Source organism: Xenopus tropicalis, chromosome 4 (assembly GCF_000004195.4).
Source record: "Xenopus tropicalis strain Nigerian chromosome 4, UCB_Xtro_10.0, whole genome shotgun sequence".
Lineage (NCBI taxonomy): Eukaryota > Metazoa > Chordata > Amphibia > Anura > Pipidae > Xenopus > Xenopus tropicalis.
This window is the reverse complement of record NC_030680.2, coordinates 44,095,959-44,123,071: the sequence shown is the minus strand read 5'-3', so window position 1 is coordinate 44,123,071 and position 27,113 is coordinate 44,095,959. Positions and strand designations below refer to the sequence as shown.

The window sequence follows — 27,113 nt, the reverse complement described above, 5'->3', positions numbered from 1 at the left end:
TCTCCTGTTCAGATGATCAGAAGCCTCATAGGAAAAAAACCCCATGTAAAGAAAGTTCCCATAATGCCTTGCTCCTGCACCAAGACCAGTACATGCGCAGTTCTTAAGACTATGAGGAAGCTTCCTGCTGATTGGCTCAGATCACACATTCTTAAGGGGGGGAGGGAGTTCTTAGAATTCTTGAGGGAGGGTGGAGCATGAGAGGGGAGAGAGTTGTGTGTCTCTGGCACAGGAAAACAGAGACAAAACAAATTCTGTTTCTTTTGACAGAGGGCTCAGTGCAGCGTTTCTGTGAGTGCTTACGGTTGTATTTTACTTAGTTTTTACCTTTCCTTCTCCTTTAGGTTTACTTTTATTATAACATGCCCGTTTATTTACAACTTCTTGTGTGGTCTTTTTTTGTAGTTTTTCATGTGCTTCCCTCTTATTGCTTTGTTAGGCTAAAATTTTATTGCTATAACTGTATTATCTATTTATCAATGCAGGCCCTATTCTATTCATGTTCCAGTCTCTCATTCACACGGCTGCTTGATTGCTAGGGTAAATTGCACTCTAGCAACCAGATAGCTACTGAAAGTCCAAACTGGCAAGCTGATGAAAAAAAAGCTAAATTTCAAAACAGTTAATTTAAATGTGAATTACACCAATGGAAATGGAACATGTTTATAGAGAACATTTTTGGACAATTTAAATTTTAAAAGGCATTCATGTTTCAAAATGGTGGAAGATATGCTAAACCTGGTTTTAAGATGCCATAATGTGTTTTCTATGTGTGTTGACAGGTACTGCTTTTCCTAAAGCATTTTAAAACAAAAATGAAAAAAAAAACACAAACAAACCAGTGTAAAAAAAGATTTTCACATCAAAATCTTGATCTTGATCTTTTTTAAAGAAAAAAAAAAAAGGCAATGGAAAAAAAACCCAGCAATAACATAACCATACATTTTTCAGCCTGCTGGACATGTATAAGTTTACTGGGAATCAAAAATTAGAATACTTAGTAGAGGAGACAGCTGTATAATTACTATGATCTCTTTAACAGCTTGCTGATGTTTGGGAGAACCCATAATTTCAAGCTATTGATTATGCCTGCACCTATTTAAAATAAAACCTCTCTTAACCTGATAGAACCCCTACTTTTTCTTCTTTGTGAAATCATCTGATATCACTAGGTTAGAAACAAAACTGACCTGGTGTTGGGAGAAGACCAGGTGCAGGTCGTTCACGAAGAGATGGCTTGCCAAGACTCAGCAGGGGAGTTCGTCCTGGAGTAGGAAGAAGAGGGGGTGGCTTGGCTAAGATATCCTTTGCAGAGCTGCTGTTAGGTATAATACTGGATTTATACATGGCATTAACTTCCTCTTCTGTTGGGTCAGCTTGCTCAAACCCTAAATGTAAACAGACAATGTAGAACATTTCATGAATATGCACCAACCATCACTTAGGATGGTTGTTCCAGCTGTAAATACAGACATACACAACCTTTATAAACATAATTTTTATGCATTCTCCTTCTATCCAGATGTTGAGTTATTTTTTTCTACCTAATTAAGGCCATATTTTATATTCTCCAAAACCTACAATGAGTTTTAAAAGCAGAATTATACTATACAATTGCCAATCCTTGCAAAAGGGAAAAGTCTAATGTTCAGTTTCTTGAGAGAGAGAAATTAGTGATGAGACATGAAACACCACAAGGCACTCCTCACCTGGAGTTGGAAGGAGTCCAGCTGAAGGTCTATCCCCAAGCAGGGGAGCTTTAGCTGGTGCTTTGAAAGTGTTCCTGGCTGGGGTGGGAAGAAGAGGTGGAGGCTTGTCCAACAGGTGTGTGGAGGTGGCAGTGTGCTTTTCATACAGGGGTTTTGCTTCATTGCTGGTGTCTGCTTCCTCAAAGCCTGAGGTTTGTTAGAAACAGGTTAGACAACAATGAAAACATCAAAGAAGAAAGCATTCTGTCAATTTATGAATAAGTATAAAAAGCAGAACCAGAGACTCTCTGTAGACCGCCACTAAACAAAACTGGCATATTATGCAAGATTTCTTTTGCAGAGTCATCTGCTGGCTATGTTACAGTACATCTAACCATACAACATGACTTGAGATACAGATTTGTTTTAAACCCATGCAACACATCAGATATAATCTAGAACACAATTTAATGTAAAACAAAACCCTTTTTGTAGACCTGAGCCAAGTTTAGTAATAATTAAGAAGCAGATTGGTCATAGGCAATTATTAAAGAGAAAGCAGACTAAGTTTTAATTTGTGTTTAGAGATGGATTTGGCTCACCACAATTCTTTGGTGGTATTTAAAATAACTAATCTTTTCTTTTTTTGTACTGAAAAGAATCATCAATTTTTTAAAAAGAGAACCTAATTGAAAATATGAAATAACAGGTTTTCTCCATTAATTTCAAACCTGGTGTGGTTTTCAGTTTCTGAATTACATTTATATGACTAAATTGGATGAATGTCTGGATTACTTAAAGGGATTAAAAACTTGATGGACAGTATCTGGGCAGTCTTTCAACAAAATAAACTATCAATAATATTTACTATTAAGTGATATTAAGAGGCTAACTGACCCTGTAAACAGTTTTCAAAAACCAGGATAATTAAAGGACATGTAAACCCCCACAAAAAAATTTAATCAGTGAACAGTGTCTTTTAAAACTGCCACTCCTGCTGTTCAAAGGTTAATTGTAAGGCAACAGCATCCCCTTAATCACTTGAGATTTCTTCTCCTCCTCTAACTCACTCTGCCCCCTCCCTTAGGAATTTGCTTTGGCTGTTGGAAACTGAACATGCTCAGTTTTTCTCAACTCAAATTACTAAACACTCCCTCCAGTCTAGCAGCCAATGAAGAGATGGGCATGTTTCTATGGAGACTGGTGATGCCATGTGTCAGAAGGGAAAATAGCTACAGCGTGAAAGCCGCTAAATGTGTGAACAAAGGCAATATATGCAGTACAAATGATGCAGTTTGGTGTGATGTGCCCAACCTTTATGTATGGTAGGAAAAGTAGGATTTACATGTCCTTTAATGGGATGCCCCTTTTGTTCACAGGTAATTGCTAACATTAATCCATGCCCTTATCCTATCCAGTTTAGATTACTGTAATCTCCTACTAACTAATCTTCCAGAATCAAACCTCTCTTCCCTGCAAGCAATCTTAAACTCTTGTGCTAGGATCCTTCTGCTCTCTCCTAAAGAAGGGAACCTGTAAAATCTTTAGCATGGCTTCCGGTTAAGCAAAGGATAGAGTAAAAAAAATACTTTTGCTAACTTTCAAAGACCTTCATTGCTCTGTTCCTCACTATATTTGTTTACTTGTCTCACTGTATGCTCCTGGCCATCTCCTTTGCTCCTCTCAGGGCCACCGTCTTTTAACACCATCCACACCTATTGCCATCTCTAGTCTTAAACCTTTCTTCCTTGCTGCTCCTTACCTCTGGAATTCCGTCCTTGAATTCCTTCATAAGGATCAATGTTCCTTAAGCCCATTACATGTATGGTAAAGCCCTATTATTCTAAAATGCCATCCATGTGCTGCTGAAACCCTGCTCACTCAAAAGGCTGTCACTTTTATTACTCCAAAATCACACCTTTGCAACTCTTCATTGCCCCCTGATGGGAATCCTGGACACTGTACTTTTAATTACAAGTGCATGTTTGACTTCTACTGCACAAGCTAAATCTGTGTTGAAAGCATAAGTGGAAGGTTTTTATCTGTCAGAGTAACACATGAAGCCACTCATTTTGCATCCTATTACACAGATTGAACCCACCTGAGAGCAAACACAGGCAAGTTTGCAGCCCAAAAACACACATTAGAACATTTATTAAATACCTGTACTAGCATATTTTGACCATTGTTTTGCATAACAGGAGCAGCAAATGTGCATTTAGCACAAATGCCAGGATGGCCAGTTTTGACCAGGTATTTTGTCACCTGTCCATTCTACTAAATTCTGGCTGAACAGAAAATGTTCTGAAAACACCAGCTTGTGGGGGAAAGGTATCGACATCAATATTAAAGGAGACATATCATATAAAAATTAAGAATCTACCAGTGAATTATACTCCTCTAGATATAGAAGGATTGTGCCTAAAAAAGTTGTGTTTTGGACTAATTTATTGACAAATTCCACCAAAACTCCACTAGTCCCGCCCATCTATTCCACACTTGCTGGTTGAATTCTCTGGATGTGCAGGGGAGCTGGCAGCCCTTGGATAGTAACCAATCATCAGCTAGACTGACCTGATAGGGAACTGAAGCCTGCCTTTGCTTGTGTGAGAGCTAGGCTGTGATTGGCTATCCCCCTCCTGCTGAGCTTCTGGCAGGGACCGTTATGACACACCCACCCCTCATTTGAAATGCGGACAGAGAACGAATAGGATCTCCAATAAAGGGGCCATTTGTACAGATAGGATTAATGTTTAGCCCAAAGTGAAACCAGCACCATTATTCATAATTGCCTACAAAATTAGGGGTTTCCATTTATCCAATATGTCTCCTTTAAGGGTAACAACGGCAGTTTAACAAAGCACAATCCATGAGACTGAAAGAATCATGGGATATAACTACAAGGGCTTGCCCGATATCAGCATACAATTATGCTTGATGAATAATATCTATTGATGTGTTTTAAAAACCATGTTTCCCAATGACAGTATCCCTTTAAAAATGATAACTATGATAAAGGCAGTAGTCACACTAGTTAACAGTCAAGACATTTTTACTTATGCAAACTGAGTAAAAATGCAGTAACCAGAACAGAAAAGAACTTGCATATCTTAAGCAATTTTAATGATACAATTACTGCAAAGGGGAGCACCACCACGATGTCAAAGCCTAAAATTAATCAAATAAGGCGATTTACGTTGGGGCTTTATCAAGGCCTTGGCACTTTTTAGTTTCAAATCGGCCAGGGTGTCTCTCTTTTTTATTATTTACCTGATGGGGAGCTTTACTTTGTAAGTACTAGGCACTGGGGAGTTGTTTGCATGAGGGCCAGGATTGACCCATTTCTTGCCACCGAGACTCATTAGTGGTGAGCGTGGTATTGAGTCACTGTATGAAAGTGTGTGGGTTTGATTTGGTGTAATTTCACACATTGATGGCAGGATCTTTTAGCCACTTTTTAGATAGTGATATCTGAGTTATAGTGGTTCAGGAATCTAGTATATAATCCAGCTTTCCACATGTGTTATAACCCAGTAGTGCAATTGTTTACTGACTTTTTTTTTTCTCCCTTGGGAGTTTGATCCCCCTTACCAGGTAACCCTGCACTGTTTTGATAATGTTAACATTTTATTTTTTCAATTTTTCTGTTATTACACATACTCATGGTGTGCATTTTATCTATACTGAATAAGAGTTATATTATAATGAGGAACTTTGTCTTGGACATCCAAGAAGGGGAAGTGCATCTTTATGGTCATACTTTTTCTTTTCTTTTGTAAAATCTTAAGCAATTTTAATAGCTGTTCTGATATCTAACAAGTTAAGTAGACTTATGCAGCTTTTAATATACATTTTTAATTGTGGCTTTATTGTTTCTTTGTAGAATTCTGACATTTAAACTGCACTAAATTGCCTTTGTACATCGTTTCACACAATTATGCAATTTAAGTATTTTACCTGCAGCAATTATCATAACTCACTATGGCTGAGGGGATTCTTTTTGGCATTTTGTGACAAAACACCATGTGTGTCACTTATCTTACACATGGGGTTAATTTGTGTACTGTTAAGATGATTAATTACTTTAACCTCCTTGTCATAATTTAGTTGACCTCATGTTCAGAACTAGGTTTAGATTTTAGCATACATTTAAGTTTAAGCATTTTTAGCTTTAGCAAAAGGAGTAGTCTTTATGTAATTTCTTTTATGGGGGAGACAGATCTGTCTAGCTGTCTGTAAACACAGCAACTAAAACTTTCTAATCTTAATTCTAATGCCACAGTTCATAGCACCCTCTGCCAGAGAGAACACTATTACTGACCCTGCATCCCCATTTGTGCAGTATCTTACACAAAAGGCATCGGAGTTCAGCCAGAAAACACAATTTTTTTCTGGCTAAAATCCACTCAGTTTGCATAGTGATAGGTACATTCAAGCAATGTAAGGTACTGCACTCGGCAGATGTATTTGTTGAAATATTTACTTACATTTTTTTATTTTTATTCAAACAGATTTTAAGAAACTGCACTATACCAGGACATGTAAAATTTCCTGATGCAAGATGGGAAAGACACCTTTACCAGTTACACAAAAGTGATGTTTTGAATTAGCAACTATGTTGAAATGGACTTTATTCATAAATGACTTGTACAATGAAGTGTATTATTAAAAGCAGCTAGGTGTTTTTCACATTTTTGGTACTTTTGTATGGTATATACAAATGTAATTGAATAATTTATGCAATTTTTTATTTTAAATGCATTTACTTTTTCACTGGCTTGTATGCTTGACGAAGGACTGGTACAGGGGACTATTATTAAAAGCAGCTAGGTCACAAGGATTTTTTTTAAATTTTTGGTACTTTTGTATGCTGTATACAAATGTAACTGAACAATTATTTATGTTAATTTTTGGCTTTAAATGGCTTTACTTTTTCACTGGTTTGTATGCTTGACAAAGGGGCGTTTCCCTGAAACTTTGCATTTTACTGAATCTGCCAGGTGTGCTGGTAAACTTATTTCTTCCAGTGTGTTGTGGGCCATCTAATTTATAGTGAAAATAGCCTCCAAATTAGGTTTTTATAATGTGGAAAAAAGGGAAAATGTATTGAAATTACATTTTGCTTATTGTTTTAATTTCAATTCATACAGGACTTATTTTGTACATTTCAACAAAGGTGTTTTAGGTGTATACTGTTCCTTTTTAACTGTATGATCCACAAAACAGGACACAGTGTCTTAACACCTACAACTTTTGTACATAACCACGGAGAAAATAAAAAAATTTATAAGACAAACTGTTAAAGCTAAAGAGGATTAAGTAGAGGGTAAGAAGAAAAAATATTTTAAAAATAATCTTTAATATAACTTAAATGGGTGGCTAACATTAATTTTTAGTATGTTACAGAAAGGCCTATTCTTAACATTTCAACTATTTTTTTTTTTAATCTGTTATGGTTATTGAATTGCTTGCCTTTCTCTTCTGACTCTATTCAGCTTTCAAAGGGGGCCCCATCAGTTAAACTACTACTCTTTAAGGGCTCTGGCACACAGGGAGATTAGTCGCCCGCGACAAATCTCCCTTGTCGCGGGCAACTAATCTCCCCGAAATGCCATCCCACTGGCGAGAATATAAATCGGCGGTGGGATGGCATTTCCTCTCAAGGCAACTTAAGGCGCAGCGTATGCCATGCCACCGGAGATTTACATTCTCGCTGGTGGGATGGCATTTCGGGGAGATTAGTCGCCCGCAACAAGGGAGATTTTGTCGCGGGCGACTAGTCTCCCCGTGTGCAAGAGCCCTAAGGCTACACACGTTTATTGTTATTACTTCTTTTTATTACTTATCTTTCTAGTTAGGCTTATCAATTTAAATTACTCACTCTTTTAAACCAGTGCCTGGTTGGACAACAGTACTGTGATGCAACAGTTTGTAATATTTTCATATAACACTTAAAATTTTTCATGTTACTGTTTAAAGGTGCGCAACCCCTTAAAATATATTAATAAATACTCTGTGGTTTGCAGATATAAAAACTGTGTGAATTAACAAAATTATTTTTCTTGTTACCCTTGAGAGGACACAAGCTTAACATCTATTGCAATACATCCTCCAGGAAATATAACTGTCGCCAATATACTGTATATACTCGAGTATAAGCCGATCCGAATATAAGCCGAGGTACCTAATTTTACCTAAGAAAACTGGAAAAACTTATTGACTCGAGTATAAGCCTAGGGTGGGAAATGCAGCAGCTACCTCTAAGTTTAAATAATCAAAATAAATACCAATAACATTACATTAACCGAGGCATCAGTGGGGTATATGTTTTTCAATATTTATTTCAAAGAAAAACAGTAAACTAGCTCTGTAAGCGGAGAAGAGGGTCAACAAAAATTGTGTTAAGTGTTTTTCCTAAGGAAAGAATGTCCCTAGCTAAATTTTATTGAAGTATTACAATAGTGTTACTACAATTGTGGCTTTTGGAGAAAATGGTAGCAAAAGTGTTAAAATAGTGATGGTGACTAATTTGAACAACAACTTTAGAAAGGTGGCGAGTATTTGTGGGGTAAAATACTATAGAGAGATTTTGTGATTCTCTGTGTCTGTGAAGTGATGGCAAACATTAAGTATACCTTCTAGTTTAGTTATCCTGGTTGTCACGTAGTCACTGATTGCTTGCAGCTCTTCAGAATATAAATATTTGCCATCGCTTAAAAGGAAGAGAAGATGTCTAATGTCCAGTGGGACAGAGTAAGATTCATAGAGCTCCCTCTCCAGGTAGTCATCCGCCAGATCAGCTGCTTTGTGTGAAATTTCGTTACGCTCCTGCTGCTCACGCTCGCCAAAAATTTTCCCGAAAGCCTTAACTACCAAAGCCAGGGCATCCTCCATGGGCATATTACGATGTACTACAGAGGAGAAACATAACTTGCTGTGTCAGTTTGGAGCTCATATCTAAGAAAAGCATTTTTAGAAATGAAAAGGGGCAGAGAAGAAATAGTGTATAATGTAGCTGAATACGGAGTGTTTAAGAACTGTTAAAAAGACTGTGAATTTTGCAGATTTCTAATGGAGATTTTTTTTTTTCATCATAAGCAAGTAAAACTGCAGGCCACTGGTCCTCTTCTAAACATGGTATAATCTTTTGGATTCTCTCAAGTATCATACACTTGTGCACAATTTAAGATGGGCACATGCAGATTGGGATTACTACTATATTTAGCATGAACCAAGCACAGTAAGCACAGGGTGGAAGAGAGGATACTTGGGAGAAGTGTAAAAATGGCAACTCAGAGATTTGCTAAAGAAAAAGTAAATAAAGCACCAATAGCCAGGCAATTTTTTTTCTCCTGCCTGGAGTAGGTGGTTAGCAATTTTAGTTATTCAAAGATGTCAAAGAAAATGACACCCACCTTTGATTATAACTATCATAGTCCTTTAACCAATCTGTACAGATTTGCAAAGTTTTTGTATTTTGCATTTCTATTCATCCTCTTTCCAAACTGCAATTTAAGTTGTTGAACCACCCCGAGTCTACAATTGTGTTATTTAGGAGGCTCTGAATGTTGTGGTGTTCTCAGAAAGAATCAAGGCAGTCAAAATCTTTTTTTACCTGCTTTTTTCCTACCCATTCAAATTAATAGGAAGTGTACTGGCTTTTATTACAATTTTTTTGCATGGCACATAAACAGTCAGAAATGTATTATTTCTAGCAGAGCCAGCTGCAATTCCACTACAGATAATGTCTAAAGGCTGCATCTCACCTGCTCTTTTACCCAATATAATATTTTCAGACACAAACTTATTTTCATACAAGAACATCTATGCATGCTAAGCATATATGAGTATGTGAACCACGATCAGTGACCTTCCTCAGGAACAGCAAGCAACAAATTCTCATATATATCAATTAATATTTAGATAATGTAGATTTCATTAGATTTGCTTATAAGTACACATCTCCATTAAAAAGCTGCATTAGGGGTGTGGCATAATGACCAATTTCTGAACAACTATTCATGTGGATTGGAGACTGGTAAACATATTCATGGTGATAAACAGGCAAGAATAGTAGTAGTATATTTTAAAACATGTGTGTCTACTTGGAAATGAACGTGTTTTGTTTTTTGTTTTTTTTAACCATGCACAGCAACAACTGACAGAACACCAATGTGTAGCTGGCTGCTCAGCACAGTGATGATTATCCTTTATAAGAAAGCAATAAAACACTAAAAGGGCTGCTTGAGCAATTGCATTTGGAAAATGATTTGATATTATTAAAAATCTGGGAAAGGTGTTTACAATTTGTGAGAATGTTATAAGGTTACACGTTTTAATCATTTCATTTTGTGAGCAGAATGAAACCACCAAGTTAACATTCCTAACAGGCTGTTTAATGTACTTTATTCTGTGACATAATAGCATGTGCCCTAAGAGGATTTAACCTTATGAGTGCCAGCCACAGCTGCAATATGATTTGTGTGCATAACTTTTCCAATGTAAAAGTTCAACTTGATTAATGGTAACAATATGCCCTGCCAAAGAGCAAAAAGGCCAAAGTGGATTATGAATATGTATAATTTTTCCTCCCTTGATCAGTTTTCTGTTTATGACTACACTTACTTTTGATAGAATCATGAAGAATGATTGCAGTGCAAGAGGACAAAGCTACATTTGTCTGCTCAACTAGAATGCAAAACGGGGACCCATCATTTTTAACTTCTTGTAGTGCACGTGTAAGACCAGATTCTGATGTCAAGTAAATCATCTCCACCACAAGGCCATGATCCTGTAATCGATGGCCTATGGCAGTGGCGTATTCCCTTTAAAGAAAGAAAATGATGGTTATTTGCAAAAGACAGAAGGTATATTTGTAGCAGAGAGACTATGACGTTTAAGTTTTGCTTTTTGTTGACAGTAAGGGGCAGTTATTTTATGGCTGTACAGAAAACACAAAGCAGTTCAACAAATGTTTTACAGTTTAACATTTATGTGACTTTAGCAATAAAGGTGCAAGGTTAATTTTTTTTAAACAGGACCAATTGATTACTGCAAGCTTAAAATTTGTACTGGGTTGTAAGCAGGGCAAGATACAATGTTATATTATGTGCTGCATGATAACCCTAATTCAGTTTTAACGTGTGATTAAAATCACGAAATAAAATGTGTAATCTTGTGATATTTTGAACAATGTCAGTTTGAAGAGCTTTCAACTAATGTAGTTTTAAACATTTTTCAATATTAAATGTTACATGTTCAGACACTTTCAAAATGAATCCAGTTTTAAGAGAAGGTAAAGTTTATTACGCATATGTATAAAATGTGAAAGAAAGTTAGCAGAGATGTACAGATCTGTTCAAAGCTGCAAGGGAAAGAATCAAACAATCACCAATTTGAGCAAAGTTAAATCTGTTTGAATAAGCATCTGCATGAAAGACTGAATGCTTTTAACCTAATAAAATGTGCATCCTATGAATGGGGTTATCCTGAAAGCTGTTGCCTTAACAGCCTAAAAAAAAGGTAAAGGAAGTATTAATGTATAGGGTTGTGCAACATTTTGGAATTATCAGTAAATTAATGGCATACTGCAGTACTTTTATTTTGTCCCACTGCACATTTTTAATCTTAAGTGAAGCATATTTTTAAGATGTCTTATTTTAGTAGTGAAGGCACTGGATAAGTGTAGTGTGTGTGTTTGAATGGTCAATAAATAATCTTTATATTATATTTTTATAGCCTTAAATGAATCAATATTTAAAGTTACTAAACACAAATGAAGCAATATTTTAGCAAGCCTAACAAATCACACAATCAACTCAAAGGCCTTATCATACTAAGGGTGGTGGGGGGACAAAAACCTGAATTTCAGTCCAACCTATATGATATATAGCGGGGAAAATAAGTATTGAACACATCAACATTTTTCTCAATAAATACATTTCTGTTGGGGCTATTGACATGAAATTTACACCAGATGTCGGTAAGTATTGAATATGCTTACTCAAGTGTATTTAATACATAAGTAGAAAAGTTTGTTGGTAATGACAGCTTCAAGGTGCCTCCTGTATGGAGAAACTAGTTGCATGCATTGCTCAAGTGTGTTCTTGGCCCATTCTTCCACAACAGACTTCAAATCTTGAAAGTTCCTGGGGACCTTTTCTATGAACTGTGATCTTCAGTTCATACAGATTTACAATTGGATTCAAGTCAGGTGATTGACTGGGTCATTCTAGCAGCTTTTTTCCTGTCTCTCAATTGAGAGTTTTATTGGCTGTGTGTTTGGAATCATAGTCTTGAAATATCCACCCTCATTCATCTACAGCATCCTGATAGATGGCAGCAGATTTTTATCAAGAATGTCCCGACCTTTTCTCCATTTATTCTTCCTTCAATTATATGAAATCTGCCAGTAGCATATGTTAAAATAAACAGCCCCACACACTGATGTTACCACCTCCAAATTTGGTTGGTATGGTGATTTTGGCGTAAAGTGCAGTGCCATTTTGCCTCCAAAACATGGTGTGTGCAATGACGTCCAGAGAATCAAATTTTGGCCTCATCTGACAAGGCTATATTTTCCAAGCATTTCATTGACTTGTCCAAATGTTGTGCAGAAAACTCTAAACAAGCTTCAAAATGTTTTTTTCTTCAGCAGCGGAGCCTACATAGAGGCCATGTCGTCAAGTTGCTTAAAACAACTGTACCTGTTAATTCAAGGTCTTTTTGAAGCTCTCCACAAGAGATCCTTGGCTCTTGGACAACATTTCTGATTCCACTTTATTGCACATACATTAAAGCAAAACTACAGTAAACACCATATCTCTAGTGGTCAGTTTAAAGATACCTCTTAAAATATACATGCAAATTCAGATTTCAAGCATGCATCTGATTGCCCTATTTAACAAATTCTCAAAGAGTATTACTTAATATAATCGTTTAATACTTATAAATACATCAAACAGACCAGTTCTAGAAAACAAGTTGTCATGTATGAGAAATCCAGTATTTCAGAGCTAAGTCCTGTGTCAAGGAATTTAGACTCAAATGATTAACACATATGTGTAAATATACACACCTCTAATTAAAGATGACAATAACAAGTAGAACCATCAAGACACAGCAGAAGTAATCGTTTATCTAATACAATTATTTGATAACTTCAGATATTTATAATAGGAGAAATATATGCAGTGTAGCAACCAATACAAATATAGGCTCTATTATCCAAAAAGGTTGGGACTTGGGATTTTCCCAGATAAGGAACCTTTCTGTAATTTGGACCTTCATACCTTAGGTTTGCTAAAACATATTTAAACACCAAATAAACTCAATAGGATAATAGGATTGTTTTATCACCAATATGGACTCATGCAGGTTAATTACTCCTATACTCTGTATTATTATTACTAAGAAAAATGACATGGCCTTCCCGTAATTCAGAGCTTTCAGAGTAACAGGTTTCTGGATCATGGATCCCATACCTGTTCAACTAAGAGAAGCAGATAATTGCCATAGATTCCACAGTTTCATAATTTTTCAAATCAATGTATTTTTATTTTTAAATTAGAATTGCAAGCAAATTAAACATTGTAAAAAAGGTTATGGAGAAGGTAAGAGGAAAAAAAAGCCTCACTAATTTGCCTCAGACTTGGGGGAAGAAAATATCCTTCTGAACAATCTAAAAGTCCCCAGATCCATGAATCAACTTTTAACCCTCTCTTGAAACTGTCTAAAGAATCTGCCAGTACAGTCACTTTTTAACAGAGCAGTTGTACAGCTCTCAATGTAAAAAATTCTTATCACGCTAGAAAACGAACCCTCCTTTTTTCAACAGATGCCTCAGTATTCACTGGATCTGCTCCTTGTACATGTATAAATATTTTTTTATTACACTCAAGCACCTTTTCTAAGAATACTGCCTGACCCAGCCTGACATTGATTTATATACCCACACCCAACCTGCACTTCCCCCAGGAGGGGACTGGCAGGAGCCAGTACACAAACAAGCATGGTCCTATCACTAGTGTGGCTTGACAAATAAGACTCACATGCGAGTAAACTAGTGATGTGCAGGTCGAGAAAAGTCCAACCCCTAACCCGACCTGGCTTCTCCCCTCTATTTAAAGACCTGTAGCCCAACCCCAGTGCCCTTACTGAAGTCACTTTGGCGCCAAGAACAAACTGAAATAGTGCTTGTTTTCACTGCCCAAGCTGGCTCTGTGTATCCAGACCTTAGCTAAGCCTTGGTTTTTGCCTCTAATACTGATGGTCTGAATGAACTGATTTTTAGGGTCCTCATCATCCCTGTGCCTTTTCTAAGTTGAAAGAAACGGACACTGCAATCAGGAGTTGTTGGTAATGGCATTATTTGTTGAAGGGATCTCTAGAGCCATTCACTATCCTCACAGATCATAAAAAATGTATTATATATTTCTTCCGCAAGAAGATTGAAACCTTGACAAGCTAGGTGGGCATTATTCTTCTCCAGATTTAACTTGTCATTTCTTATAGACCTGGCAGCTTATATTTCCCCCTGAACGAGTGGTGGCTCCAGTGTCTCTAGTCCAGCCTACATCTGAAGTTCCTCCGGAATGTCCTTCTGGAATGTTCCTCCGGAATGTCCTTCCTTACAAAACTTTGTGTATCTCAAGACTGTGTGCCTCATGGTCATTCCTCTGAGATCGCTGGCCATCTGGAGGTTAAGAAACCTCTAGATCTCATTTCTAGATATTTTTTGTGGTGCCCAACAGAAGGTTCCATGTTCTCTTCCCTGTGGTCTTCTCCATCCTTTGCCTGTTCTGAATCAACCTTGGTCTGACATTTCCATGAACTTTATTGTAGATTTATCCAAGTAAGCAGTTTTCTACTATTCTGGTGATTGTGGAATGCTTTCCCAAGAAGGCTCATTTCATTCCTTTGAAGGGGCTTCTGTCTGCTCACTCCTTAAACATGTGGTCTACAATGCCTTCTCTTATGATTCTCTTCCTCCTCCCCCTGTATGTGATGATGGGCATCAAGAATTTGAGGTTCAGAAAATTGTGGATTCTCGCAAATTTAGAGGTAACATTCAATACCTTATTCATTGGAAGGGGTTTGGAGAAGTGTTGGGTTTAAGCTAAAGACACAAAAAGTTTCCCGGGAAACCTTGGGGGCCCTGGGGGGGGTTACGGTCACAAGTCGCAGGAGACCAGTGCACGTTCTTACCTGAAGGCGCACCAGTCACTGGACTCGGCTTGGGCAATGTAAGACTGTGCTGATGTCTCCTGCTATGAATGTTCAGGGAGGGAGGGGGAGCAGGGGGGGGAAGCTCCCATATGACTTACACTGCAGACAGCAGAAATGCTCCTCCTCCCTGAAAAGTTTTTACCTGCCTCTGGGTGAGCAGCTTTTACAGTAAGTTTTAAACAGCTTATTCAGACACATAGAAGCACAGTCTTTGCATGACACATTATCATACTCAGGGAAACCAAAACACTTTAATGGTAAACTGCCGTTTACACGCCCATCAAATAATTTAATGGCAATTTAATAAGGGTGGTCAAAACTTGACCTGTTAATGCAAAATAAAATCACACACACACACTGGACAGCAGGTGATACAATAATAACAAGAATGTAAAAAAAAAAAAAAATTGTGTCCATTGGGCTGCTTGTGCTGCACTCAAACTAGCTTTGATAAATGTTCTGATTGGTTAATATGGAGACTTGAACAAGCATAGTATCCAAGACTATTTATGTATGCGAGTGTATAGATGGGTCAGTATAAGTTTGTATGTGCTGGGTTTACTTGGAAGTGTTCCACTTGAAACTATGTAACTTTTTTAAAAAAACGGGGGCCTGGGTGAATTAGTATCATTACTGTGGTAAACTTCCTTTTTAGTTGCTGTAAGGACTTCTCAGCTTCTTCCAACCAAAATGTTAAATTTTCCTTTAAGGGTACAATGGGGATTAAAATTCAGAGCTGTGGATACCTGGAGTCACAGTCGGCAAAAGCAAATTGACTCAGACTCCTAAAAAATAAAAATTGTAAAGAAAGATACAATGCCCTATTTTACAGATAAAAGTGATAATTTTTTTTCTGTTGTAAGAATATAGAACAGTGGGGGCCATTGGATGTTGGCGCATGTTTTCCCCTTCACTTTCTAATTGACGTGCGAGTGTGTTTAATGTAAAGGTTATTTCTTAGACACTGCAGAACTTCTATAACTTGATCTCAATGTTGCAAAAAAGTTTGTGAAAAAATAAAGATATCAAGCAAAGCTACAACAGATTTATCCAGGCTACAGTTCCCTATCGCCCACATACTGTGCTCTACATATTAGAATACATCCAAAAATTATAATTTTTAGCCTGAAGTGAAAGCCTAAAAGACTGTGAGTGGACTCTTAACACTTCAGCTGCTGCAAAATTAGCACCCTGTATGCATTTTGTGTGCCATGCTGATCCCTAAAAAACATTTTTGTAAAGTACACATTCTGACAAATACAAAATAGGAAAGATGTCTTTATACTCCACAATACCAAACTGCAAAGCTAAGCAAAAAAATGTTATGAACTATAGTATATATGTGTATATAGGTATGGTTTATGGGATAAAAATGCAGTAAAATCACAAAAATTAATTACCATTCTGCAAAACAATGCAAGGTTATTATTGGTCAAAATACCTGGTCAAATAGTAATGCTGTAAAATAAAAGTTTTTAGGTGAAAAAAGGGTAAAATTAATATACTGTATAAAAAGGTGTTTATTAGTAGCTTTGTTTACAGGGTAACCCTTTAGTAGCTTTGCATACATGTGTGTTCAATGGTAAAAGTTGAGTAAATGTTCGAAAAAAAAACCAAAAAAAAAACCTGGTTCAGCAACAGACAAAAAACACCTGCAGACACCAGCACAAAACAATCATAAAAATTGCTACTAGACAAAAAGAAAAATGGTAATGATCAGAGCAGGGAAAAAAATCTTGAATACAGTTAGAATTGAAATACTAATTTTACTGCAGGCTACTGCTTATCTGCTCAAAACAGCATTTATATATCTGCTGAATAAAAAGCCAGCAGATACAATACATATTTTTAGCTGGTTTTTCAATATTTTGTGCTAGAGAGCTCTAAAAATATTTTAATATAGTGCCATGCTTTCTGAAAATTATGAGAAGTACATTTTATATACAGGTTTGGGACCTGGGGTTTTCCGGATATGGGGTCTTTCCATAATTCGGACCTCCTACCTTAAGTAAACTAAAAAAAAAATGATTTAAACAGTAATTAAATCCGATAGAATTGTTTTGCCTCCAATAAGTGTTAATCTTAGTTGGGATCAAATACAAGGTACAGTTTTATTATTACAGAGAAAAAGGAAACCATTTTTAAAAATATTAATTATTTGATTACAATGGTGTCTATGGGAGATGGACTTTCCGTAATACAAAACTTTCTGGATAATGGGTTTCCGGATAAGGGGTCAAATACCTGTATAAATACAGGCGCCATTTTCAATGTTTCTCGTTAAATAGTTTGCAAACACACTATCACACAATTTAATTAATTTAGCATACACACTTGCAAGTGATTGGCAAAGTAGTGAGTGGTAAGCAATTTACAGTGTTTTGCCCCAGTCTCTGGGCTGTTCATTACAGCAGCCAACAAAAAGTTCTATATCTCTCTATGAGCTACAGGGGTCTAGGACAAACAGAATGCAGATAAGGCTAATCAAAAGAGGCAATTTGACCAATCCTGGATTCACTCATAAAACAGCAGCAGTCAAAAGGTCCGTATCCACCTATTACAAATTCCCACTGAGGGGTCTGGTGCCTATGGCAAACTGGGCTGTGGAGTGTGGGACAAGGGCAGATAAAGACAGATGACCAATGCAAATCGCTGGCTTTGCACAGTGAAAATAAAAATCTCGTGTCACAGGAGTAAGAGTAATTATACAAATAGTTTGTTTTTTTTTTATCAAAAAACATATTTTATACATATATTTTTCTAAGTATATAAACACAGATTTTTTTAAAAAGGTAAATTAACTTCTAATACACTCTGGACAATGCAATCAAAACAATATGGCAGTTGTATTTTATTATGCCGTTTACTATTGTTTTTACTATTTTTACTGTCCGTGATCCCTAAGGCCGGAAACCAACTAACAGTGTAGAAAGAATATTGATTCTTTTTTTTTTATTCTTTATTTTTGATGTTTTGACATAATGCTATTTATACTTTGCTTTGACATCTAGCACACCCAGTTTAAAAAAATCAATAAAAAGCTTATTAAAAAATAGGTTTACTACCTAATGTCTTAGTAACTTCATTGCCAACGTTTAAGCACGAGTCCTGTAAGTGTCTGTTATGCATTACTTTTTGAGCCTTTAAAATTACATTCTTCTACATATCAAAAATAATTGCCTTAAGTTAAATTTTTATTTTCTTACATCTGTTCCTTGCTGATGGCAACAATCACACAATCCGAAGGTCTTTCTTTGTGGTACTCATTCTGGATCTGTTGATAGAACTGTAGATACAACTTCTCTCTGCGATCATCTGTGCTGTACTGTGTTTCTACAACAATAATTGCAATTTTACATCAAAAATATTTCGTCAATAATAATGGTTTTACACATCAACCAAAATAGCAATCCTGTTCTTTCATTATGTTTTACTAACGTGGTAAACTCATGCAAACACTCAATACCTCAAATATTTACAAGTTACAAACTCTAAAAACTAAATTCTGCAAATATGGTGTTTTTCAACCCTAACTCAAATTCGTTTTTTTTTGTGCAAAAAATCTTGAATCGAGAAAAAAAATTAAACTCTAACTACTGATAAATTTCCCCCTTAATTTGTTTCAGCTATTCCTTGTGTTTTGTATATATAACCTTGTGGCACTATAAAAGATTAAGGAGAATGGTGAGTGTTTACCTAAAATACATTTGGTTGATTATACTAACCTTTCTGACATCTGCCTTGCAGTTGTTTAATACCTTATGCCTCATACCCCCTTCTCATAGACCAGTGCTGTCCAACTGGCGGCCCGCGGGCCGCATGGACCCCCCTCTGTGTGGCCCCCCACCTGTCTGGCTGCTTTGATGGCTTACTCTTGTGTAAGCTTTAAATGGTATCAGTACTGTGATTAACTGCCCCCCCCCCCTGCATGGTTCTCACCTCAGATTCAGGCTGTAATCCCCCTGTATTGTTTAAATATGTAATCCCCTGTGTTGTTCACACCTTTTAATCTCTGCATTGTTCACCCCCTGCAGTGTTCACACCTCAGGCTCAGGCTCTAATCACCCATATTGTTCCCCTGTTCACACCTCAGGAGCAGTAGAAACCCACAAATAATCCCTGCACACTACAAAAAGAACATATACTGAGGTGGTACTTCAATTAAAAAGTTTTTTAATATATAGTTATTGTGCAGACTGTAGGAGCAGTGCCAGCATTGTGTCACTGTAGGCTGCCTGTGTGTGCCATACACACAGGCATCATAGGGCAAGCAGAGTATGCCACACACAGGCAGGGTAGGGAAGGCAGAGTATGGCACACACAGGCCAAGTATGGCACAAACCAGCCAAGAATGGCAAACACAATGAAAGTATGGCACACACAGGCAGGGAAGGGAAGGCAGAGTATGGCACACACAGGCAGGGTAGGGCAGGCAGAGTATGGCACACACAGGCAGGGTAGGGAAGGCAGAGTATGGCACACACAGGCAGGGTAGGGCAGGCAGAGTATGGCACACACAGGCAGGGTAGGGCAGGCAGAGTATGGCAGGTTTTTGCTGTACTACAACCATTAATATGGGTATGGTCATGTGATAACATGGGTGTGGTTTCAGGTGGGTGCAGTTTCAAAAAGGGGAGTGGTCAAAACTGGCTTCCATTATCGGCCCTCCACCACGTAGGTCGGAAAAATTCCGTCCCTCAGTACAACAGAAGTTGGACAGCACTGTCATAGACTATAAGCTCTTACTAGAAAGCTCCTCTAACTTCTGTATTGGTCAGTATTTGCATGCAAACAGTATGTTCAATATACACACAACTTTCTATTGTACAGACCTGTTGAATATGTTGATGGTTTATTAATCAGTGAAGATAATAAAATACATAAATAATTATATTTAGGGTACTCCAATGGGCCCTAAACAATCATGTTTAATATACAAACTGCCATGTGAATGCAGTACCTGAATAGTAAGTTGAATGACCGGAGGAGCCAGAATGTATTTTGTTTTTTTGCCATGTACATGGTAAAGCCTATAGACTGGTACAATTTAGTCTGCTTTTTTTGTTGCTATAAAGAACATCCTGTGTCCACTTAACATCAACATTTTCATTTGATAGCACAGTAGCAAAATATCCCTCCCCACCACAAGAACTAATTATAAATTCAGATTATGATGCTCTTGTAGTAGAGCAGAGTAAAAAATGATTGGGGGAATTCACAAAAGTTGTGATATTGAGACAAAATAAAAATGGAGATAGATTTGTTGGATTTTGCACCTTATTCACAAACCTTTATTTCTACTTTTGTGAATATTCAGACTTTTAAGCTGACATTTTACCAACTTTTTTTATGAATCTGTCTTTAGCTCTTATTAAATCTGATTTTCCATAAAACCAAGTCCCACATCTACATTAGCCTTGGAATAAGGATTTTTCCAGCAGGATTTTGCATTTCAATTGCTAGTCATTTTACAATTAGGAAGAGTTAAAATTCTAATTCACACCTTGATCAAATTTCACTTCTATTAGTTACACTCCTGGATACTATTACTTCTAAAGTATCTATATTCGTAGTTGGTTTTGGGCTGGCAACAATTGTAGCGATAGTAAGATTGGTTTGCTTTGTGTGGTTTTTTTGCTATAGAAGAAGTAGCAATCCTATCTAACGATTAGGTGTTATTCCCGAAGTTGACACAGTATCGGTGCAATTAACTTTATTAGTTCACCGTTCTTATATTATGTATGTGTTATTTTTTTCTCCCCTTATTTTAGCAGGGATCTAGTAAGGAAAATTGTGTACAAATCTTAATCAGTGCAATAAACTTTATTAGTTCACCCTTTTTATATTGTGTATATGTTTATTTTTCACCACTTACTTTAGCTCGGATCAAGTAAGAATCAGGTAAGTTATATATAGATTTTTATCAATGCAATAAAACTTTATTAGTTCACCATTCTTGTGTTGTGTATGTATTTATTTTTCGCCGCTTGCTATATCAAGGATCAAATAGGTTATGGACACTCTTTGCCCCGATGGGATCTTTATAGTTCTCCCCAACAGGTAAGTCTCCTAGTTATTGCATATACACAATTAATAGTAGGCTCGAATTCTTATAAGTTTAGCCGCTCCTTATTCCTTCAGCAGAATCAATCCTATTACTTGAATACCCACTGACGTTACCCTTATAACTGTCTCAGTATCTGATACAGCGCCTATAAAGATAGCAGTTACCGATCGATGTGGCTTATACCATATCTCCTCCCAAATGACCCACCGATAATTATGCTGCAGGTTTATATCCGATCTAGTTCCGAAATCTAGTGCTCATGTGCCATCATGGTGATTGTATTTTCTGCAAATATCTTATATAAGATCATCTCAGGTGCATGACATCGGCGCTAATATTTGTATCGCTATTTTGCGGACGGCGGCAATTGCAGTCTTGTGTTACACAAAATCTTTTCCCTCTCAATTAGGTAAACATAGTTACGATATATATTTGCCTTATATTGTTTCGAATTATGGCATACCTATGTGTCTATTTATAAACGACTATACATCCCAATCGTTGCCCCATAGATTAAACCGATTACAATAAATTCTATGATCCTTTAAACGGATCCTTGCCTTTTACAGCGTGTCTATTAATTGCGGCGCTTAGATGGTTCCACCCAATTAACACTTTAGTGGCCCACGATCGCACACAACTCACTCAAAAGAAGGTTACCGCTACTGGTCTAGATCCTTGTGCCTGCACCTTTATTTATTACCTCGGCAGCCAGGATTTTTAAAATTGAGCCGGCGGTATTACATTTGCAGTTATAAACAAATCCTTGATTCCCTATCAGGATTTTTTAGTTTTTGATTTGTTAACTAATCCCAAAGATTTCTACTTGTTGGTACTCTATGAGCGTTGTAATTTAAACCACCCTCCCTAGTTCCTCATCGGAGTCCCTGTGCCTACACCTCTGTTTGTTACCTCGGCACAGGGTTGAATCGGCGAATTGCAAGTATTCCAGCCCACAGCTTTAATTCAGTATAAATCACCAGTCTATACTACTGAATAGACAAATCAGCAAAAGGTCAAACCACACACTCCTGTGCCTACAACCACAGTTTATACCTCGGCACAGGGACACACCGGCGAAACACAACTATTCCGGCCCCAATCTTCATTTTAGTAACAATCCAGTCTACATTACTGGAAAACGAATCCACAAGAGGTCAGAATACAAAGTCCTGTGCCTACCACCATCGCTTATACCTCGGCACAGGGTTAAACCGGCAACACACCGCTATTCCAGCCCAAAACTTCTATTCAACAACAACCAGTCTACATTACTGGACAAAATATCAACAGGAGGTCAAGGCAAAAGCCCCTGTGCCTACAACCATAATTGATACCTCGGCCAACGCGCGTTTCGCATAGAGCTTTTTCAAGGCGAAATCTTTTGGTCATTCTCATCAGGGTGCTTTAGCCAATCAGTTTGCTGGTACCCTTTCAGCCAATAAATTTATACTGCTACTTCCTTCCCCTGGGAAAACAATTTCATAGGTTATCCTGTCGCTTTTTTCTTTTCTTGCTTGTCTATTTTAATAGGATTTTAATTATTTAGTAGTAAAAGTTACATTTTAATTACATTAGGTGTGCCAGTTTCTAACCTTTGTTGTGTCTATAACACTATATACCATATCTGGAAACTTTGAAATTACTGTGCACCCTAAGACTACTGTAGTGCGAGGTTTCTTACTCCTATTATACAATTTACAATTAGGGGCATTTCCTGAAGGGTAATTTTAGTTGCCTTTTACACATCAATTTTTGCAGGACAAGGCTGGGCTTTCTATTTGTCTCTAAGTTTTTGTGCAATTCCACTTCTGTAACAAGATTTAAGGGTACAAACGCCAAAACAAAGAAAATGCTATTTTACATAATATAGTGATATCACAAAATGTTATATGTTAATTTTATATGTGGAAATAAAACTAATTTAGAAGTCTTCATGTTTCATAAATGTGCCAAAACCAAATAAGTATAGTTTTATGGAAATTTCCTGATTGTGTCAAAAACTCTGTAAACTACAAAAATTTCAAAGCAACACCACAGAAATAAGTATACTGTACTTCAGATTTCAAGGCCAAAAAACTTCTCCCAAGGAAACCATATATTTTGGGGATACACCTATGAGGAATTCAAAGAGTAAATATGGCTTTCTGTTTCAAACTACTAAACCACAAAGCTTTCCTTCATTTGGGGTCTTGAAATGCCTGAAATGCCTTGAAAGTAATAACACTCAAACAGTATCAGACTGGTGTATTTGGGGGCTCATCGAAAGAACTGAATAAAGGGCCCACCACCTGCACTACTCTACCATCACTGATTAACAGTGAACAGAAACCAGGCTCACCCACCAACATGCCCAGTGAAAATGAGCCCACCAGGGCCAGTACCCCAATATCCCAGTTTGGGAGCCAGTGCGCATGTGTTCGATTTAAAGCAGCCATCTTGGTGATCAACAAGGAAGTGACAAAGCTAAAGGTGGTGGTCAATGCTGTCAAGGACCGAATCACAGGACCGAATAAGCAGCAGCAGGCGCGTTTGCATCGTGTCTGCTGCTTGTCCTGTGTCTTCCCCCTGCTCCTTGCCCCCCCCCCCCCAGCACTGCCCACGCACTTCATGTGCTGCAAGGACTACAGAGAAGACTGCCCGAGACCTTCTACTGGTAAGTGCTCTTTATTTGCCTAATACACACACACACACACATTTACACACAATTTAGCACAGGGTTTTCCCCCCCCCCATCTTGCACACTTTAGCATACTTATATATACACACTTACACACAAATTTTAGATGTGTACACACATGTATACACAAAAATTAAATTTTTTTTTTCCCATAAAAATTTAATTTTGGCAGTGTGACTATTGGATCAGATATTCTAACCACTAATAACGCTGTTGTGTGACTTATTTTGTTGTTTCATCAATTTACACAATTTTTGTGGTTTAATTGCATTTTTATCCCTGTATTAATGTTCCTGATTAATTTTTAGCATAGCTTTGCCATGTGGTACTTTGGGGGCATATTTACTACGCTGTGTAAAACGGCGAGAAAATTCGTCACACATCGCCAGGCTTCGCCGTGTAAAAACGGCATAAAATCGGTGTAATTTTTTGCACATTTTTTCTTCCACCGGAACTTATGGAAAATGACATAATATCCAGCGTTCAGACGGCGATCTTTTCCGTTTATTTTACACAGCTTTTTACTCTGTTTTTTTATGGCGAATTAGTTTTACACAGCATAATAAATACGCCCCTTGGTGTAGAAAAGTAACTTTACCTATTTTGAATTCATCAGAATGTGTACTTTCTAAAAATATTTGGTTTTCTGGGGGTTTCGGCACATATACGCTGTCAGCGGCCTCTCTGTGCAAAAGCAGAGTTGGCAGGCAAAAAATCCATATGCGCTATTTTCATTTTGGAGTCAGTACATACCACAGACTTTGGTATATCTATCCATATTGGGCATCAAACTGTTCAGTAGACCTTAGTAATTCCTATTTGGGGAGATTTGCATATGTATGCAAGAAATTGTGTGAGATAAATGCGGCAAACTGCAACATTTGTATGCAATTTTCTGAATTGTCATAAAAACCACTAGCTTTAGGAAAGCTTTGCAGATTGGTACTTTGGTGTAGAAAGGACTCTCTACCAATGTTGGATAGGTCAGAATGTGTACTTTCCAAAACTATATGGTTTTCTGGGTTTTTCCTGTACATTTAGGGGGGCATTGGGCTTTTTGCAAAAATTTAGTTGGTAGCTGAGAAAATTCCTATGCACTATTTTCATTTGGGTGCCTATGTACACTACATACTTTGGTAGATCTTTGCATATTGGGCATCAAACTGTTTAGTAGACCTCTGGCATTCATATTTAGGTGATGTGTTGTTTTATGACCTATAGGATATAAGATACTATAGACTGGAAGCTTTGAAGCCATTTTTTAAAAAAATTCACAAATTTTGATAAAAAAAAACAATTTTAGGAAAGCATTGCAACTTGGTTTTTTAAGGTAGACAGACAGTTCTACCTATTCTCGATTCCCCAGAATATGTTTTTTCTAAAAATGTATAATTTTCTGGGATAGACCTTCCGTTAGTGGAATTTTTGGCCTTGAAATCTAAAGTATGCAGCTTTCTGAAGCAGTGCTTTGGAAATTTGGTAGTGCCCTGCTGGGAGTTTTTGACCTATATAAGTGAGAAATCTCCATAAAACTATACAGTGGCTTGCAAAAGTATTCGGCCCCCTTGAACTTTTCCACATTTTGTCACATTACAGCCACAAACATGAATCAATTTTATTGGAATTCCACGTGAAAGACCAATACAAAGTGGTGTACATGTGAGAAGTGGAACAAAAATCATACATGATTCCAAACATTTTTTTTACAAATAAATAACTGCAAAGTGGGGTGTGCATAATTATTCAGCCCCCTGAGTCAATACTTTGGCAGCTGTAATTGCAGCAAAAGGTGGTTCTACAGTCTTTTAGGGTATGTCTCTACCAGCTTTGCATATCTAGAGAATGAAATCCTTGCCCATTCTTCTTTGCAAAACAGCTCCAGCTCAGTCAGATTAGATGGACAGCGTTTGTGAACAGCAGTTTTCAGATCTTGCCACAGATTCTCGATTGGATTTAGATCTGGACTTTGACTGGGCCATTCTAACACATGGATATGTTTGGTTTTAAACCATTTCATTGTTGCCCTGGCTTTATGTTTAGGGTCGTTGTCCTGCTGGAAGGTGAACCTCCGCCCCAGTCTCAAGTCTTTTGCAGACTCCAAGAGGTTTTCTTCCAAGATTGCCCTGTATTTGGCTCCATCCATCTTCCCATCAACTCTGACCAGCTTCCCTGTCCCTGCTGAAGAGAAGCACCCCCAGAGCATGATGCTGCCACCACCATATTTGACAGTGGGGATGGTGTGTTCAGAGTGATGTGCAGTGTTAGTTTTCCGCCATACATAGCGTTTTGCATTTTGGCCAAAAAGTTCCATTTTGGTCTCATCTGACCAGAGCACCTTCTTCCACATGTTTGCTGTGTCCCCCACATGGCTTGTGGCAAACTGCAAACGGGACTTCTTATGGTTTTCTGTTAACAATGGCTTTCGTCTTGCCCCTCTTCCATAAAGGATAACTTTGTGCAGTGCACGACTAATAGTTGTCCTATGGACAGATTCCCCCACCTGAGCTGTAGATCTCTGCAGCTCCCCCAGAGTCACCATGGGCCTCTTGGCTGCATTTCTGATCAGCACTCTCCTTGTTCGGCCTGTGAGTTTAGGTGGACGGCCTTGTCTTGGTAGGTTTACAGTTGTGCCATACAACTTCCATTTCTGAATGATCGCTTGAACAGTGCTCCGTGGGATTTTCAAGGCTTTGGAAATCTTTTTGTAGCCTAAGCCTGCTTTAAATTTCTCAATAACTTTATAGCTGACCTGTCCGGTGTGTTCTTCGGACTTCATGGTGTTGTTGCTCCCAATATTCACTTAGACAACCTCTGAGGCCGTCACAGAGCAGCTGTATTTGTACTGACATTAGATTACACACAGGTGCACTCTATTTAGTCATTAGCACTCATCAGGCAATGTCTATGGGCAACTGACTGCACTCAGACCAAAGGGGGCTGAATAATTACCCACACCCCACTTTGCAGTTATTTATTTGTAAAAAATGTTTGGAATCATGCACGATTTTCGTTCCACTTCTCACGTGTACACCACTTTGTATTGGTTTTTCACGTGGAATTCCAATAAAATTGATTCATGTTTGTGGCTGTAATGTGACAAAAGGTGGAAAAGTTCAAGGGGGCCGAATACTTTTGCAAGCCACTGTATATATTTGGTATTGGCACGTTCAGGAGACATGGGACTTTCCAAAACAGTTGTATTTTTATGCATGAACTAATTTTTGTTTCTGGTGTATGTGTTTATATTATGGAAAATATTTTTTTTTCATTTTTTAGACATGTAGAAGCCTATATCTTGTTACAGAATTGGAATTACACAAAAATTCTACCATATTTTAAAAGCTTAGATTGTCCTGAAAAAAAACAATATATTTTTTTCCTGGGTAAACTAAAAGTCCCCCCGAGAAAAGGCCCCTAAAATGATACAGTGCAAAATGTTAAAAAACGGTCT

The 27,113-nt window shown here is 37.5% G+C and overlaps 1 protein-coding gene across 2 annotated transcripts in view; it reads right to left on the bottom strand.

Annotated features, from left to right (window-relative positions):
- LOC100145527 (uncharacterized loc100145527) overlaps positions 1-27,113 on the bottom strand; it is a 66,458-nt gene that overhangs the window by 11,014 nt on the left and 28,331 nt on the right. For both annotated transcript variants that reach the window (XM_012960626.3, NM_001126967.1), the window contains 5 exon segments: positions 18,122-18,248; positions 10,314-10,513; positions 8,324-8,599; positions 1,710-1,895; positions 1,191-1,388 (listed from right to left, as the gene is read on the bottom strand). In XM_012960626.3, the coding sequence (XP_012816080.1) occupies positions 1,191-1,388; positions 1,710-1,895; positions 8,324-8,599; positions 10,314-10,513; positions 18,122-18,248 (987 nt within the window).